At 33.7% G+C, this 16,173-nt stretch overlaps 8 protein-coding genes across 8 annotated transcripts; 7 read left to right on the forward strand and 1 right to left on the reverse strand.

Moving 5' to 3' along the window:
• Window positions 1-468: 468 nt before the first annotated feature.
• On the forward strand, window positions 469-1,167 carry BX664DRAFT_339932 (copper/zinc superoxide dismutase). Its single transcript, XM_051546728.1, has one exon. It carries the CDS (start codon window positions 513-515, stop codon window positions 1,044-1,046), a length of 534 nt encoding a protein of 177 aa, XP_051397809.1. The 5' UTR covers window positions 469-512; the 3' UTR covers window positions 1,047-1,167.
• Window positions 1,168-2,808: 1,641 nt separating this feature from the next.
• Window positions 2,809-3,765, reverse strand: BX664DRAFT_285118 (uncharacterized protein). Its single transcript, XM_051541661.1, has 3 exons — window positions 3,458-3,765; window positions 3,275-3,337; window positions 2,809-3,194 (listed from the first exon to the last, which is right to left on the reverse strand). Exons 1-3 carry the CDS (start codon window positions 3,753-3,755, stop codon window positions 2,926-2,928), a joined length of 630 nt encoding a protein of 209 aa, XP_051397810.1. The 5' UTR covers window positions 3,756-3,765; the 3' UTR covers window positions 2,809-2,925.
• Window positions 3,766-4,240: 475 nt separating this feature from the next.
• Window positions 4,241-5,682, forward strand: BX664DRAFT_301822 (Threonyl/alanyl tRNA synthetase). The gene is made up of 2 exons (XM_051542403.1): window positions 4,241-4,394; window positions 4,464-5,682. The coding sequence occupies exons 1-2, from the start codon at window positions 4,250-4,252 to the stop codon at window positions 5,591-5,593; spliced, it is 1,275 nt and encodes a 424-aa protein (XP_051397811.1). The 5' UTR covers window positions 4,241-4,249; the 3' UTR covers window positions 5,594-5,682.
• Window positions 5,683-6,766: 1,084 nt separating this feature from the next.
• On the forward strand, window positions 6,767-7,102 carry BX664DRAFT_267856 (uncharacterized protein; the record flags this gene model as incomplete). The annotated part of the gene is made up of 2 exons (XM_051540967.1): window positions 6,767-6,862; window positions 6,932-7,102. The coding sequence occupies 2 exons, from the start codon at window positions 6,767-6,769 to the stop codon at window positions 7,100-7,102; spliced, it is 267 nt and encodes an 88-aa protein (XP_051397812.1).
• An 863-nt stretch (window positions 7,103-7,965) lies between these two features.
• BX664DRAFT_339938 (uncharacterized protein) lies at window positions 7,966-9,497 on the forward strand. Its single transcript, XM_051546729.1, has 2 exons — window positions 7,966-8,467; window positions 8,528-9,497. The coding sequence occupies exons 1-2, from the start codon at window positions 7,994-7,996 to the stop codon at window positions 9,440-9,442; spliced, it is 1,389 nt and encodes a 462-aa protein (XP_051397813.1). The 5' UTR covers window positions 7,966-7,993; the 3' UTR covers window positions 9,443-9,497.
• A 168-nt stretch (window positions 9,498-9,665) lies between these two features.
• BX664DRAFT_301825 (Thiolase, N-terminal domain-containing protein) lies at window positions 9,666-11,274 on the forward strand. Its single transcript, XM_051542404.1, has 4 exons — window positions 9,666-9,781; window positions 9,869-9,912; window positions 10,006-11,084; window positions 11,152-11,274. Exons 1-4 carry the CDS (start codon window positions 9,744-9,746, stop codon window positions 11,179-11,181), a joined length of 1,191 nt encoding a protein of 396 aa, XP_051397814.1. The 5' UTR covers window positions 9,666-9,743; the 3' UTR covers window positions 11,182-11,274.
• Window positions 11,275-11,422: 148 nt separating this feature from the next.
• Window positions 11,423-13,582, forward strand: BX664DRAFT_190287 (uncharacterized protein). The gene is made up of 2 exons (XM_051540065.1): window positions 11,423-11,824; window positions 11,912-13,582. The coding sequence occupies exons 1-2, from the start codon at window positions 11,498-11,500 to the stop codon at window positions 13,430-13,432; spliced, it is 1,848 nt and encodes a 615-aa protein (XP_051397815.1). The 5' UTR covers window positions 11,423-11,497; the 3' UTR covers window positions 13,433-13,582.
• Window positions 13,583-14,404: 822 nt separating this feature from the next.
• BX664DRAFT_285126 (Pex12 amino terminal region-domain-containing protein) lies at window positions 14,405-16,076 on the forward strand. The gene is made up of 5 exons (XM_051541662.1): window positions 14,405-14,649; window positions 14,722-14,830; window positions 14,901-15,358; window positions 15,424-15,672; window positions 15,735-16,076. The coding sequence occupies exons 1-5, from the start codon at window positions 14,530-14,532 to the stop codon at window positions 15,954-15,956; spliced, it is 1,158 nt and encodes a 385-aa protein (XP_051397816.1). The 5' UTR covers window positions 14,405-14,529; the 3' UTR covers window positions 15,957-16,076.
• Window positions 16,077-16,173: the final 97 nt, after the last annotated feature.

The raw sequence follows: 16,173 nt of genomic DNA on the forward strand, positions 1-16,173 counted from the left end.
ATGAGACTTTAGAAAATATCCGTCATCGACGGTCAATGACGGTCATGAATCATCCGACACTTTATCATCAATGGATTTCCTTTTTAAGGTGAAGATGATCCACAAAAGATATTCATGGGATTGCTTATGAGTTTTTCTTTCTCATTGGAATGAATGTATCGGTGAATATGTTGAGATCATCCTTGTTTTAAACAAACAAAGCAAACACAAGGGCGTTTTGTGGAACCTTTTTTTCTACATTTATTTTTATCAACCGCGCCTTTCAGGTCTGTGATCATCCAAGCCTCGTTGGTTATTTTTTTTTTCAATTTATTCAACAAGTTATTTTTATACATCTTTTGTGTATTAAACAAAAAAAAAAAAGTAGAGAATCTTTCTATAAATGACACCGGAGTTAAAAAGAAAGGACAATATAAAAAAGGATCGCGTTTTCTTTTTTTTTTTCTTCGTTTTCATTTCTTTTTTTCTTTTTTTTTTAATTTAATTAATTAATAATCTTCCTCGTACTTATCATGAAATCTGCTTTCTTATTCTCTTTATGTGTTCTTGCCAGCACTGTGTTTGGTTGTCATGGTCTTCAAGCAGTGGCTGTACTCAAAAATGATGAAGGTGCTCATGGTGTAGTGACATTTGATCAACCCAATAATAATGGTCCAACCAGTATTCACGCTGAAGTTTGGGGTCTTCCTGCTGGTAAGCATGGTTTTCATGTACATGAATATGGTGACTTGACTCAAGGTTGCAATTCGACATTGGCTCATTACAATCCTTTCAATGTAACTCATGGTGCTCCTACGGATAAGATTCACCATGTCGGTGACTTGGGTAACATTGAATCTTCAGGTCCTGATCAAGCTGCTGTTTTGGATATTACTGCTGACTTTATTCATCTTCAAGGAGATATAAGTGTTCTTGGTCGTGCTATTCTGATTCATACTGGTGAAGATGATTTGGGTCGTGGCAATTCTCCTCTTTCCAAAACTACTGGTAACGCTGGTGGTCGTTTCTTATGTGCCGTCATTGGTTGGGCTGCTCCTAAACAATAGATTCTTTTTTTTTTCTTTTTAATCTTTTCAGTATAGTTTATTTTATCATCTTACATTTATTTTTATTTTTATTTTTTTTTGTATACAGTAATAATAAAAAAAAAACAATCTCCCTCCTTTTTTTATTTTTTTGTTGTTGTTATTTCCCATTTATATGATTTTTCTTTTTATATGTCATCATCATCAATCAATGATAAATGATAAAGTATATTGAGAGTGTTATTTGGAATGCACTTTTTTTTTCTTGATGTATCCTTCCCCTGACAATCATATCATCTTTATCAGATCAATACCATAAGGATCATGTTGATGTACCGAAAAATTGATTTATCTGATTACGACTTTGTGTCCCGGGATTTCTGTCAATGAAAAAAAAAAAATAAGCGTCTATTAGACGTCTTACATCTCCGTCTGTATCTAATGTATACCTTGCCTGTTTTGTAATCAAAAAAAGAAAACATGGGAACTCTTTTTTTTTTTTTTTTTTTTAATCGCGGCAAAGACCGAGAAAAAAAAAGTAGAAGATCTACTTGGGACTTGGAGTTATCATTTCTTGTTCTATCATCATCCATCATCTATCATAAAACGTTCGTCATCATATATTATCCATCATCCACCATCAATTATCAATCGTTTATTATTGAATTACCACTATACACTCATTTTGAATTCCTCAGTATCAACTTTTACCCGTGGCTTAATTCATTAGGAAATAAATCATCATCACTATTGATATGCAAGATTAGAGTTTTTTTTTTTTTGTCTGATGGACAGAACTAGATGATCACATGACGCCCCACCATTGTTATGACAACAACAACACGCGCGTCAAAAAAAAAAAAAAGATACAAACACACATGCAACATAAATACAATAAGCAATTTTACATTATATCTATATTTGGACAAATCGTCAAATTCTTTTAAGCAATGGTAGCTATGAAAGGTTGGTAAAGTTGATAGATGGATTGTAGGGAATAACAAGAACTTTCCATTGCTAACGGAGTTGGACATTAATAATATACCCCATGACAAAGTATCCATCTGCGACTTTGTCACACAAACTTTTCATCTCTCACGATTTCAATCTGTTCAGTAAAAGCAGGGAAAAGGATTTTCATGCATTGATGGAGGATGATGATGTGTTGAATGGTTCATATTTTGATACCACGGAGTCTAACATTAAAGACTTTGTTTTTTTTTTCCTACCAGTAACATTGTTCTCATTCATCATACAACAACGAACTATCTTATCCATCATCCATCATCAATTAATCCACTGTATGTTAGCTGATTCTAGGACAAATCATCCAATCAATTGCATCTTGATATATCCTCTTTATACTCTTTTTTTTTTTTTTTTTTTTTTTTGCTGCATGATGACCCTTGCTTAGTCGTGATAAAAGAAAAAAAACGCTGTCACGGTATCTCATTCTGAAGTATCACCTTGTTGCGTATTTCCACCACATCCATATTGTCTATGGGATATCCTCTGATTTTATGAATTTTGACTCTCCATCAATTTCATATATTTGCCCTGAGGAATAGATGAAGAATATCGGATTGTGTCCCGTTTCCGGATTTTATGTAATAGAAATTGTTTGTTTGGTAATTGAATATCCGCATGATCCCTTATGATAAACACAAAAAAAAAAAAAAAAAAAAGATTCTTTATTCAGTATATGTTTTATTAATATAATATGAAGAGATATAAATATGTCGAATGATTTGAGAGAGAGAGAGAATCAACTAGAATGAAGTAAGGAAAGAGATGTTCAAAGTAAAAGTAAAAAAAAAAAAAAGAAGGAATCATGTACTAAAAAAAAAAAAATAGTGTAGATGGGGAATATATAAAAGTGTAATAAGAATGAAAATATGATCTATTGAATGATAATAATAAACAAAATAATAACAGCTATTGCAACCAAACAGGAAGATAATAGGACAATCCCTCGACTAGCCGGAAAGTAACCTTTGATCATAGCTTGTTGTGAATGGAAGAATCTAGATACGGCAAATAATACAAAAAAGATCCCAAGTAAAATAAACATCAATCCCACCAATCGTCCAGATTTCAATAATGCTTCGAATTCGTCTTTTGGATAATGCGTTGATGGTGTTTTATCCAATCGAAATAATTGTGTCAGTCCTAATACATACGGATAGATAAAATAAAATGAATAAGAGATCCTGTCATTCGTCTCCTTTTTTTTTTTTTTTCTATATTACCAACACCAACAGAAATCAATGATAAGCTTGTACGAAGCCATGCAAGATAAGTTCTTTCATTTGCTAGAATCACCAAAAATAAAACAAAAAAAAAGTAAAAAAAGAGAAGAAAAATCAGATGATCATGGTTTTTTGTTTTGTCAAAAAAAAAAAAAAAAAAAACTTTGATTGAATAAACCTTACCTAGATGATCACGAGCCACACTACCTTTGTTGTCTAGATAGACAGACAACGATTGTTGTTCTAATAGGTAGGTCCAAAAGTATCCATATGATGACAATGAATCATTTTCTTGTTTCCAATCCTCTTCCTGGGTTTCCTCAGTTACGCTATTAGAATGTCCTGACCTTGAACGTAATAATGGTGTTTGTTCATTGTCATTATCATCTTGATCAGTTGAATGGCAACTACTAGAAAATGATACTGTGCGAGATATACTATTATAATTTTTGAATGAACTAGTATATTGTGTCGTATTCATTAAGAGTAACAAAAAAAAAAAAAGAAGAAGAAGAAAGAAAAATAAAGAAAAGAACAAAAAGGGGAATCTATAAGCATATTGCAACTTTATTCTAAAAATGACGGCAAAAACGAACTTTATTTTGACCTCCGTCTTGAAATCAAAAAAAAAGTAACTTTATAATAAAATCCTCAGCAAAGGAAAAAAAAAAAAGGAAAAGGAAAAAAGAGTGGCAGTTTTATGCTACTTGAAACAATTACTTATATTAAGTTTAAAAAAAAAAAAACTACTACTTTAGTTTGCATCTTATTTTTCTTTTATAGTTTTTTGATGTTGATGATCTATACTTTCTTACAACTTTTGAATCTCCATATCATATCATTGGAACAAGTCTACTGCGGAAGACGAAATTTCATCAAACTATGTCATTGGTACAACCTTACTTTTTTTCTTTCACTTTCTTCTTCTCTTCCTCTCTCCCCTTTTTTTTTTTTTTTTTTTTTTTTGTATTATACATGACTACTACTACGACTCAAGTCCCTGTAGGTGATCTTCACTGTCAACATGATACCTACTGTAAAGAATATTATACACATTGTATCTCATGCTCTGAAAAACCCGATAAAAAAGGTTTTTACCAAGTAAAACTTCATGATACAAGTAAAGAAAAATGAATATATATACTTTATGAACAATACTAATTGAAATGTTTATCTTTTTTTTTTCTAGTTCTTTTTCCAGAAGGTGGTGGTCAACCCAATGATACCGGTTATATCAACGATATACGAGTATATAATGTACAACGACAACAATTAGAACATATTCATTATACCAAGGAACCTGTACAAGTCGGTTCAAAAGTCAAACTTACCCTGGATTGGGAACGGCGTTTCGATCATGTACAACAGCACACTGGACAACATCTTTTAAGCGCGATTTTGGAAAAGCCACCTTATTCGATAGAAACGGTGGGTTGGTGCATGAAAGAAAAGACAAGTTATGTAGAATTGGGTACAGCTGGTGGATCTCAACCTACACAAGAACAATTAGACGAAGTAGAACAAAAAATCAATGATATGATATTACAATCGATTCCTGTCAAATGTCATACAACAGCTATGAACCATAATGATGATGATAGTTTACGACCTGATTCTTTACCAGCAGATTATGTGGGTAGTCAAGGTGTGATACGGACAATAGAAATCGAGGGTGTGGATCGTAATCCATGTTGTGGAACACATCTACGTGATTTGGGACATTTACAACAACTCAAACTTTTACATACCGAGACAATCAGGGGTGGTAATACGCGATTGTATTTTGTATTTGGTCAACGTGTGGTGGATAACCTAGGTGAACTTTATGATCTTAGTCGACAATTGACCAAACTGTTATCAGTTCCTCCTAAGGATTATTTGGATAGTATCAATCGTCTACAACTTCAATTACGTACACAAACAAAACTCGTCAAGAAATGGCAATCTCAATTGGCTACGTATGCTATCAAGGATCTTCAAGTTCAACTCAAAACTTCTCCTGTGGCACTTGTATATGATGAAGAGGGTGAAGGTGGGATGCCTTATTTATCCTTATTGGCTGGACTTATCAAGGAAGCCAATCTACTCCCAGATGATGATGATGATGATGAAAACAAAAAGGCTATTGTGTTGGCTTCTGGTGAGAGATCCAAAGGTGGTGTCATGCTGATTCTTTCTACTGATGATGTTTACTTGAAAAAGGTGGCTACCAAGGCGATGTCTATTCTCTCTGGTGCAAAAGGCGGTGGTGCTCGTGGACGTTGGTCTGGCAAGGCAACTTCATTTGTTAATATCGAACAGATATTGAATATAGATTAGATTTGAATACATATATACAGTTTAATATTGTTTGAAAAAAAAAAGAATCATTGTACAAAATAAAAACAATCTGATATTTTGCAGACGCTTGTCGAAATAAATATATATATATATGTCCATAAAGAGTTTTTTTTTTTATTTATTATTATTATTATCATCCATCCATTCATTCCGTAATATGCTATTATTAGATCATTTATGAAAAAGAAAAAAGATTCAAAAAGATAAAACGGAAATAAGGAACACATAATGAATATTGATGATCACCAAGCTAATAAGAGATCAATCATATCATCACTGTTGTCAAAAAACAGTGCATAAAAAGCAACCCTGAGTTTAAATCGAAGCATTTCAAAATGAAGTCCTGTCTTCAGTTTTTTTTTCTTTTCTTTTTTTTTTTTTTTTTTTTTTTTTTTTTTACCTCTCTCCATATAAATCCTCATGGCACGTAAACAAAAAAGACAACATTGTATACAACAACAACAAACACCAATCAGTCGTCAGCTTTCTGATTCATCAATACAACGCGAAAGTGATGATACTGAAGACAAGTTGACCCAGATCGATAGACATCACTATTTTTTTTCTCAGTTCTTTTCTATATTTGAACAACGGAACCAACATTCTACGCAACAACAACACGAACACGAAGATCTTCCTGTTTTATTAGACTGGACGATATCTATATTTGTTTACCTTACTGGTATTGTAAGAAGAAGAAAAAGAAAAAAAAAGCATCATCTTAATAACAACCATTTTGTAATTCTTCATATTGAAATACTTTTTTTTTTTATCTATTTACCTAATTTCATAGACGTGGTGATAAAAGGACTTTATATTATCAAACCTTTACTATCTATATTGGTGGCTCTATATATATTCAAAATGATCATCTTTTATGGTTGGAAGCACTTCTTGGATATAACTTGCCCTTATATTCCGACTCCTTTTTTACCTTTACTTCCTGCTTGTCAACATTGGAATGATCCTGTACCCAACTTTTCTCAACTAGTCACAGTACAAGAAAAACTATGCAACACTGTATTGACGCATGACTCTACAGCAAAAAGGACTGGATTTTCAGGAAATAGCGACTCCTTTGGTGATACGACACATCCTCTATCAGCACTTGCTTTGAAACAGGTAGAATTAGCAACCCGTGATTTACAAATGATGGTCAAACATTCTAACTTGGCCTATAAGGAACTTTTGGGTGAAAAAATGACGGAATATTTGATGCACTCTAGGACATTTGGAAGGGATATTCAGGTACTAACAAGGAAAAAAAAAAAAAGATGGGTTAATCTAAATGTTCTTTTTTTTTTATTATGTATATAGAGTATGCAAGCACAAGGTAAAGGTGTTATCGATAATTTGATCACATACAACACTGTGACATTACGTAAATTATCTAATGTGGAAAATGGAAAGACAAGCAGACAAGAATTACGTTTAATATATGAAGCATCCATGGGATTAATTGGTAAATTCAAAAAAAAAAAAAAATAGGGATGAAACATATACATTGCCATGGTGATTTGTATTCATATTTTTGCTGTTTCTTCATATTTTAGAAAAAGAAGCTCGTCGATTGATTCTTGCTATCGAGAAGGCTCAAGGATCGTTAGATGTATTAGAGGCGGATCTTTATGCAATTCAAGAAATCACGATACAAGAAAAGAGTCATCAACGTGCTGAACGACCACATGTCTTGGTAGATCTGGTGAATATGGTTAGAGGAAGGGAATTACAACGACCATTAGTACGAGAAAACATGGAATTACTCTTGAAATATGACGTGGAACGGAGTAAATCATCTGAAAGATTGATGATGCTTCTCGATAGAATGGAGGCCGTGCAAATGGATTTGGAAGAACTACGGACTCAAGTGGTGGCACCTATTGTTATTCCGGACTCTTTACCTTTAGAAATGCACATTGAAAATATTAACAAGGCAATCATACGATTGAAACAAGGAAAATGGACGGATTATGATCAACAAAGGGAATCGGACACACTATCATCATCACTAGAATCTTCATCAGAATCATGACACAATAAATCCATTCTTTTTTTTTTTATGTATCTTCATTTTTATTATGTTTTATTATCTTTGATTTTATATATATATATATATATTAGTTTCTACTTTTTAAAATTTATATTATCAATAAACAATCATTTATATGTTTTATTATTATTATTATTACTTACAATTGGTTATAATCATGTTGATTGTGTAAAAAATAGGGCATGTTAAAATAGCAAGAGAATTAAACTAGCGCTTTTTTTTTTTTGATAGCCAGGAAAAAAAAATCTCTTATTTTCTTTTTCTTTTTCTTTTTTTTTACTTCTTTCTTTCGAATCCTTTTTTTTTTTTTTCTTTTTTTTTTATCAATCATGCTTCGATCAGCTTTGGGTCGTCATTTACCAAAGCCATCCTTTTTATGTTTTCAATCTCTTCGTCATGAAACACCTATCTCGATCCAAAGATCAAGCATAAAAACAATAGTTTATCAACAGTATTGTTTATTCAACAACAGTGCCATTCAGCTGTACGAACGTAGCAAGAATAGGGATATGAACAACGATGATCGTCCATCAGAAAAGAAGAAAACATATGGAAACCGTCGTTTTGTCAATTTGAAAGATGCTGAACGTCGTGCTAACCGTCATTTATATACACTACCAAGAGATGTCTATGGTACTTCTGATCGGGTGGCTCAATTGTTAAAATTGACTGGCATTGATGAAGCTATTGAATTCGTACAACATTTACCTTTGGATCTACAATCAACTGTGGTTTGGAATCAACTTCTTGGCTATTGTGCTGAGCATGGAAGAGCAAATCTTGCTGAAAAATTGTTTACTCAGGTAAAAAAAAAATATCTAGACAAAATATAAACTGAAAACTGATTGGATTTAATTATGTAGATGCGGAAACGAGGAATGTATCCTAGCGATTGGACCTTTGGACATTTATTGACAGCTTTTGCTAATAGTACATCTCGTGCATCAGTAGAAAGAGCAGAAGGATGGATACAACGAATGGAACAATATCAAGTGACACCTACAACTTTACATTACAACATGTTACTGAAAGTATATGAAAATGCACAACAATATAATCATGTGGTGGCTAAGGTACGACAAATGATGCGTGATGATGGATTATTACCATTCCCAGATAAAGTGACACTCTCCATTGCATTGAAAACATGCCCAGTACTGGTGAACAATCCCAACAAGGAGATCAAACGTATTTGGCAATATATTTTGGATCGATTGACCGAACAACAACAACAACAACCATCATCATCATCATTATTATTATCAAATAAGGATCATCGATCTCCATATGTCTCGTCTTTACAAGCCAAGGTTGATAAATTATTATCTACAGATACGACTTTTCGACAGGATCAAGATGCACTACAGGAACAATCTTTGTCAAATAGAACACAACGAGAACCTTTAGATGTGGATGATGCTTTGGTGGTGGCTTTATTAAGAGCTTTGGGAAGAACAAGTATAAGACAAAAGAAGAATCATGATGGTGAAGATCATTTGGCCTTGGTGATGGATATCATGGAACAATTGTATGGCTTACGACCTTTCAACACTTCTAATAAGAAATTGGAATGCTTCAACTTGAAACCAGGGGTCAAGGTATTAGATGGAATTGTACGTTATTGTGGTGCTATACGAGAATTTGAATTGGGAGAAGCTTATTTTGATCTCGCACTTCAACAATTCCCAAGTTTGGAACCAGATCAGCAAGCCTATGATGCTTATGCATGGATGCAATCAAATACCCGACGCAAGAATAGAAGAAAGGGTGATCATTAAATTATAGATTTAGTTAAGATAGATTTATTTTGTCAATAAATACTTTTTTTTTATATTATTATTATTACTGTCTCATTTAGTTTACATTTTGTTTTTTGTTTTAAATATATATATATGATCAATGTGATGATCATGTCGGAATCGGAATTGGCATGGTGTGAAAAAGTAGATATTGCTGACAGGTCGTTTCAAAATTATCATATGAAAAGTCGTACCCCGCAACATTCTTTTTTTTCTTTTCTTTTTCTTTTTCTTTTTTTTTCTCACCATCATTCTCTGCTTATTCAACTAATTCATTATCATGTCTTTTAAACAAGTTTTTATCGTTGCTGCTAAAAGGTTTGTTATCTGTCTACTTTATATATTTTTGAAAAACAACGTTCCTGAAAAAACTCACTCCCCTTTTTTATTATTATTATTCTTTAGAACACCCTTTGGTACGTTTGGTGGCAAGTTCAAAGATATTTCTGGTAAATACAAAAGAAAAGGAAAAAAAAAGACTATGAATATTATCATTAGTTAAACATTCATCCTTTTTTTTTTTTTTTTTTTTTTGCTCATAGCATCTGAATTAGGTGGACTTGCTTCCAAAGCAGCTTTGGCTCAACTCCCTAAAGAAGTACAAGTGGATTCAGTGATTATGGGAAATGTGACACATACTGATATTGCTGGACCTTATCTTGCTCGTCATATTGGACATCGTGCTGGTCTTCCCGTCCATGTACCAGCGCTTACAGTGAATCGTTTATGTGGTTCGGGTCTTCAAAGTGTCGTCAATGGAGCTCATGAAATCATCTGTGGTGATAGTGAAGTGGTATTGGCAGGTGGTGCTGAAAACATGTCGTTATCACCTTATGTATTGTCTGGCAAATCAAGATGGGGTAATAAACTTGGTGTGGATCTTCAATTACAAGACTCGTTGTGGGCTACATTGACGGATCAATACCCTCATCCTACACCTATGGGCATCACGGCAGAAAATCTGGCGGAAAAGTATCAATTGACCAAAGAAGAATGTGATGTGTTTGCATTGACCAGTCAGAACCGTTACGAACAAGCTGTCCAAGCTGGTATCTTTGATGATGAAATTGTAGGTGTCGATGTCAAGGCACGCAAAGGGGTGGAACATGTGACTAAGGATGAACATCCTCGACTTGGATTGACTTTGGAGCAAGTGACCAAGATGAAGGCTGTATTCAAGAAGGATGGTGTGACATCTGCTGCCAATGCGTCTGGCATTAATGATGGTGCGGCTGCTTTGGTATTGGCTTCAGAAGATGCTGTGAATAAATATGGTCTATCTCCTTTGGCTCGTGTGGTTAGTTGGCAAGCATCTGCTGTGGAACCTACTTTGATGGGTCTTGGTCCTGTACCTGCTATTCAAGGAGCTCTTCGTCGTGCTAAACTTGACTTGGATCAAATGGATTTGGTGGAAGTCAATGAAGCTTTTGCTGCTCAATACATTGCTGTGGAAAAGGAATTAGGCCTTGATCGTGAAAAGACAAATGTGAATGGTGGTGCTATTGCTTTAGGTCATCCTCTTGGTGCTTCTGGTGCTCGTATTTTGACTCATTTGAGTCATGCTCTTCAACGTACAAAGAATAAATATGCCGTTGGCTCAGCTTGTATTGGCGGTGGACAGGTATTTAAAAAAAAAAAAAAAAAAAAAAAAAAAATATATGATTTATTGATTTATTTTTTTTATTTAGGGTGTTGCTGTCATCTTAGAACGCGTGTAGAAAAGAAATAGAATATAGAATAGTAGCATTAGCTTATGATCAATAAAGTTACTTACTTAGGCGTCGTACATTAAAATATAAATTCTAAATGAGGTAGTGGATCATTCGTTCCTTTGCCCCTCTTTTCTTTTCACAGCCTCGTTTTTCTTATTATTTTACTTTTTTTTTTCTTTTTTTGTATAACTTTATCTAAGCCTGATCCCTTTCTATCTGATTATTTTTTTCCCTCTCTTTTTTTTTTTTTTTTTTTTTATCAGCAATCTACTTTCCTTTATTTTTACATCATTATACAAAAAGGGGGTGAAGAAAGTTTATCATGGATAAGTTATTCAAAAAAAGCTTTTTCAACGATTCGTCCCGTCGATCAGACAAACAAGACAAGTCTACTCATCCTCCTACTGATCCTCGTACACAACCAAAGAATAACATGCGAAATACCAAACACCAATCTAGAAATACCTACCCTCTTGCTGACGATTATTCACCTCAAACCAAACAAAGAACTTCTTCTCCTGCTCATAAAGCAACTCCTGCTCTTCCCCATGGTCAACAACAACTTCCTCCTCAGCAACAGCGACAGCAAGACCAACCTCAGCAGCAACAGCAACAGCAACAACAACAACAACAACAGCAACAGCAACAACAACAACAACAACAACAACAACAACAGCAACAGCAACAGCAACAGCAACAGCAACAACAACCTCAGCATCAACAGCAACAACCTCAGCAACAACAACAACAACAACAACCTCAGCAACAACAACAACAACAACAACAACCTCAGCAACAACAACAGCAACAACAACAACAACAGCAACAACAACAGCAACAATCATCTCCACAACGGCCAACTGAACACAGTAATTCTCCTTTAGAAAGCAATCGCAATTCCTTATGCTCGTCCGATATTTCCTTCGAAGATAAACAGCAACAACCACGACCTCCTGTGCCTAAACATCATACCAATATCTCTCAAACAAGTCTAACCAATGCAAGTACAAATAGCAATGGTGGTGATAGTATTTCTGGGGGTAACAAAAACAAGGACAAGGCTGGAAAGAAATGGGAAGTGTTAGCTAGTCAAGTGAATACGTTGAATGAATCGAAAACCAAACTGGAACAACAGCTCAAGTCTTTGCGAAATGAAAAGGATCAACAATGTATGGACCTACAACGACAATGCGATGAACTTCAAAGGATGTTACGCTTCAAGGAAGATGAATATACCAAGATGCAAAACAATTTCCATAAGCATGTACGTGCTATTCGTGCTACTGATGATGATCTTTCTACTATTCATTCAAAACTTACCATGCTACAAGCTAAAGCCAGTCAACTCCCTATGGCTCTTCGTGCATCCTATCAAGAAACCAAGACAACGGATATTATTGCTTATTTTGAAAAGCGTTGGCCACAACTCAAACCTACATTGGATCAACTATTGAAGCATGATGTTACTACTGGAGTCTTGGCAACCACGGTGAATGATGGATCAGACAAAACGAAAACCAATAGCGACATGAAATACGAAATAAAATTGGATTATCCTTTGGCCTGTCTTTTGGTGGAAAAAATGGTGATGGAAGTATTGGTGGAACATGTCTTCAATGCGCCGGTTCATCTTGGTCTTTCTATCAACCATCATTACGAAGCCCTTTCTGATTTTATGGAACAACATAAAGCGACAGACTGGTCCAATAAACTACGACAACAACTATGCAAGCTTGCCGTCAATGCAAATCAAGAACAAGTCGGGATTACCAACGCCAAAGCTCATGTGGTTCAATGCCTAAAATCCGAACTTGATATCATCTACAACATTGCTCCTGAAAAACTCTTGCCTAAACTGGAAAAATTAGTGGATCTTGCAGCTGAAACAAGTCTTGCTATGCATGGACAAGATGATCCCGTATTATTTGGAACAGACTTGGTAGAAGGTCAAACGATGTATGATCCTCGATTCATGAATCTACAATTTGGCTCGACTGTGATTACGCCTTTAGCAACAAAAACAAATAAACAAGATGGAAAAACAGATGATGATGTGAATCATAATGATGATGATGATGATGATGACGATGATGATGATGATGATGACGATGAAGAAGATATGACTGTTGATGCTCCTTTATCCCCATTACCTACACCTTCCTTGGTTTTACGTGTGGTTGTTTCTCCTGTGGTCTACGCTGGCGATGAAAATGGAATCCCAACCCCTCTTTTACCCGCTAGAGTGATTTGTTTTTAATATGATTCCCTTGTTTTATTAAATATGTCTCTATTGTATTCCTTTTTTATGCACTCACACTACGAAAAATCTATCTCCTTTATTTTTTTTTTTATTTATTTATTTATATGCCTTAATAAAAAACGATTTTTTTTTCTAATCCAATCAAATGATTATACTATTGGATTTTTTTTTTTTTGTGAATTGCGTTGTGATTAGATGCATGATCTTTTTCTTTGGGTTGCAGAAATGGATGATTTACCATCTCCAAAAAGAGAAAGTTACAGTGTACACCTTTCCAAAAAAAAAAAAAAAAAAAAAAAAAAAAAAAAGAATCCGTTTGCTTCAATCCATGGATTCACTTGGATTGCTCCCTTATTTACTCCACCAATAGCATCACATGTTATCCTTTTTGCATTGATTCATCTATTCATTGATTTATTACTACTGCCTTCAAAAAAAAGAGGGAATTAAAAAAAAAAAAAAAAAGAGTGAAGGAAAACAAAGAAAATATTGTTCATTTCATTTGATTTAGTATAAAAGAGGGATGATCCTCATTTATCCTTTTTCACTTTCAAGTATATCTCAATCTTTTTTTTTTCTAAGCTCCCAAGCGAATTTTCCTCCCTCTTTCTTTTTACTTTATATTTTTTTTTATCAATACTTCAAAGTGGAAACAAAAGAACAAGTAAGTAAAGAATATTATAAGAAGACTAGTTTCATCATCTAATATAAAATCATCACATCATCATTTAATCCAAATGTCCTCTTGGGCCAATCTATGTGTGGTATCTCTTTACTTTTTTATTCAGGGCAAGTGGTTTTTTTTATCGATCATGTCTCTCTGTCTGCTTCTTCTGAGTGTCACTATAGTTCGTGTTAATGTGTGTTGGACCTAAGCTAAATGCAAAATGTCATTAGTAATTTATTTTTTTCTTCATCTATATCTTCTACCTTTTTTTTTTTTGTCTCAATTTAAAGTGAATAAACTGTAGTTTTGAAATCCCGTCTTCAATTTTTTTAATGGAAAAAGAGAATGACAAATTCCTTTTCCTTCACTTTTCTTTTTTTTTTTTTATTTTTCTTTTACCCCACAAATAAAGTAATTACATTGAACCATGGAATTTATGAGTGCTCTTGGTTCACAAGAGGATGCTTATCGTCCTTCCTTGTTTGAACTTGTCGCTCAAGAAAAACTTAGAGATCTCTTACAACCAGCTGTTCAGTATGTCACTGCTGTAAGTCTATACCTTCTCCATAAAAAATATATATATATATTCAAAACTAATCCATATTTTATATTGATTTAGGTATATGCTCAAAGGTATCCACGTTTATTGATTCGACTTGTCAATAATCATGAAGAATTTTATGCCATTTTAATGTTTTTGATTGAACGACATTATTTGAAGGAATGGGGTAAATATATAACAAAGTTATTTTATAGAAAAATATTGATCTTTTTTTTTTAAAAAATATACATATATAGGTGCTTCGTTTGCTGAAAACTTTTATGGATTGAAAAGACTGTCAACTGGTTACCTGGAAAGTAAACGATCACAACTTACCTTACCAGTGAACAATGGCCAATCACCAGCTCTAACGAGAAAGGAAATCAACAAATCTTTACTTGTTCTTGTTGGATTACCTTATATCAAATGTCGAATGGATTTATTCTATCAACAAATTTCTGGTGATGTTTTGGGTATCAATGAACAAGAAGAAAAAGAAAATGATGAACTGGCTGATCCAACTACTCCTACTCGACGCAAATTCAAGATTCGTCTGATCAAACTATTTCGAACAATATATCCCTACATCAATGCTATTTACTATGGCTCTGGTTTGATCTACAATATTCTATACATGTTCAACAAGACAAACTATCATTCTCCCTGGTTACATTTAATTGGTCTTCAAATCAAACGAATGAGTATGGCGGATTATGTAAGTATAAAATGATCATCGATATCTATATATATTGATTTTATTTTATTTTTGGGTGATTATAGCGCGCTTATTATGACAAAGTGGATGCATCTCAATTAAATTCATCGACAAGCTCTTTATTAAAGAATCCATTACGACTCTTCTCTGGTATCTTTAGTAAATTTATTGAATTCCTCAAAGTACTCCTACCTATGTCTATTTTCTTCTTCAAGTTTTTGGAATGGTGGTATTCTTCAGAATTTGCACGTGGTACTGGAAAATATGGTGAAGAAGATACTGAAAACAATATTACTCCACCAGAAAAAACCAAGGTAAAGAAAATAAAAAAAAAAAAAAAAAAAAAAAAAAAAAAAGATTAATCACGTTTTTATAGCCTGATCCTAGAGGAATCAAATTACCTTCTACACCTAATACTTGTCCACTTTGTTCAAGCAATCCTATCAACAATCCAACTGCTCTACCTTCTGGTTATGTTTTTTGTTATACTTGCGCTTATCGTTATGTGGAAGATCATAATAGGTGCCCCGTATCTTGGATCAAGATTGATCGTGGTGTGGAAGATCTAACCAAGGTGTATGCTGATGGGAATTTGTAGATTAGCTGTAGATTATTTAGTTTGTAGATCAATCAATACCATTTTTAATAAAATCATGTTACATAATAGTATCCCTTTATGTTCTATATTCAATAAGGTTGAAAAATCTTGCCAAAACAGTAGTATGGAGAAATGAAAAAATCATTAGAAAATATATTTCATCATTCAACCCAATATCATCCCATTCACATCATCCACTCGTCCGTGTAGTTGAAAA

The sequence above is a fragment of the Halteromyces radiatus genome, assembly GCF_025201355.1.
Source record: "Halteromyces radiatus strain CBS 162.75 chromosome Unknown BX664scaffold_7, whole genome shotgun sequence".
Lineage (NCBI taxonomy): Eukaryota > Fungi > Mucoromycota > Mucoromycetes > Mucorales > Cunninghamellaceae > Halteromyces > Halteromyces radiatus.

What these genes read in the sequence shown, in the direction of transcription:
- BX664DRAFT_339932 (XM_051546728.1), top strand. Translation starts at nt 513, where the DNA reads ATGAAATCTGCTTTCTTATTCTCTTTATGTGTTCTTGCCAGCACTGTG.
- BX664DRAFT_285118 (XM_051541661.1), bottom strand. Translation starts at nt 3,755, where the DNA reads ATGAATACGACACAATATACTAGTTCATTCAAAAATTATAATAGTATA. An exon ending in TGTGGCTCGTGATCATCTAG is followed by an intron (nt 3,338 to 3,457) that starts GTAAGGTTTATT and finishes TGGTGATTCTAG; the next exon opens with CAAATGAAAGAACTTATCTT. An exon ending in ATTGATTTCTGTTGGTGTTG is followed by an intron (nt 3,195 to 3,274) that starts GTAATATAGAAA and finishes CGTATGTATTAG; the next exon opens with GACTGACACAATTATTTCGA.
- BX664DRAFT_301822 (XM_051542403.1), top strand. Translation starts at nt 4,250, where the DNA reads ATGACTACTACTACGACTCAAGTCCCTGTAGGTGATCTTCACTGTCAA. An exon ending in AGTAAAACTTCATGATACAA is followed by an intron (nt 4,395 to 4,463) that starts GTAAAGAAAAAT and finishes TTTTTTTTCTAG; the next exon opens with TTCTTTTTCCAGAAGGTGGT.
- BX664DRAFT_339938 (XM_051546729.1), top strand. Translation starts at nt 7,994, where the DNA reads ATGCTTCGATCAGCTTTGGGTCGTCATTTACCAAAGCCATCCTTTTTA. An exon ending in CTGAAAAATTGTTTACTCAG is followed by an intron (nt 8,468 to 8,527) that starts GTAAAAAAAAAA and finishes TTAATTATGTAG; the next exon opens with ATGCGGAAACGAGGAATGTA.
- BX664DRAFT_301825 (XM_051542404.1), top strand. Translation starts at nt 9,744, where the DNA reads ATGTCTTTTAAACAAGTTTTTATCGTTGCTGCTAAAAG. An exon ending in TTTATCGTTGCTGCTAAAAG is followed by an intron (nt 9,782 to 9,868) that starts GTTTGTTATCTG and finishes ATTATTCTTTAG; the next exon opens with AACACCCTTTGGTACGTTTG. An exon ending in CTTGTATTGGCGGTGGACAG is followed by an intron (nt 11,085 to 11,151) that starts GTATTTAAAAAA and finishes TTTTTTATTTAG; the next exon opens with GGTGTTGCTGTCATCTTAGA.
- BX664DRAFT_190287 (XM_051540065.1), top strand. Translation starts at nt 11,498, where the DNA reads ATGGATAAGTTATTCAAAAAAAGCTTTTTCAACGATTCGTCCCGTCGA. An exon ending in AACAACAGCAACAGCAACAA is followed by an intron (nt 11,825 to 11,911) that starts CAACAACAACAA and finishes CAACAACCTCAG; the next exon opens with CAACAACAACAACAACAACA.
- BX664DRAFT_285126 (XM_051541662.1), top strand. Translation starts at nt 14,530, where the DNA reads ATGGAATTTATGAGTGCTCTTGGTTCACAAGAGGATGCTTATCGTCCT. An exon ending in CTGTTCAGTATGTCACTGCT is followed by an intron (nt 14,650 to 14,721) that starts GTAAGTCTATAC and finishes ATATTGATTTAG; the next exon opens with GTATATGCTCAAAGGTATCC. An exon ending in GAATGAGTATGGCGGATTAT is followed by an intron (nt 15,359 to 15,423) that starts GTAAGTATAAAA and finishes GGGTGATTATAG; the next exon opens with CGCGCTTATTATGACAAAGT.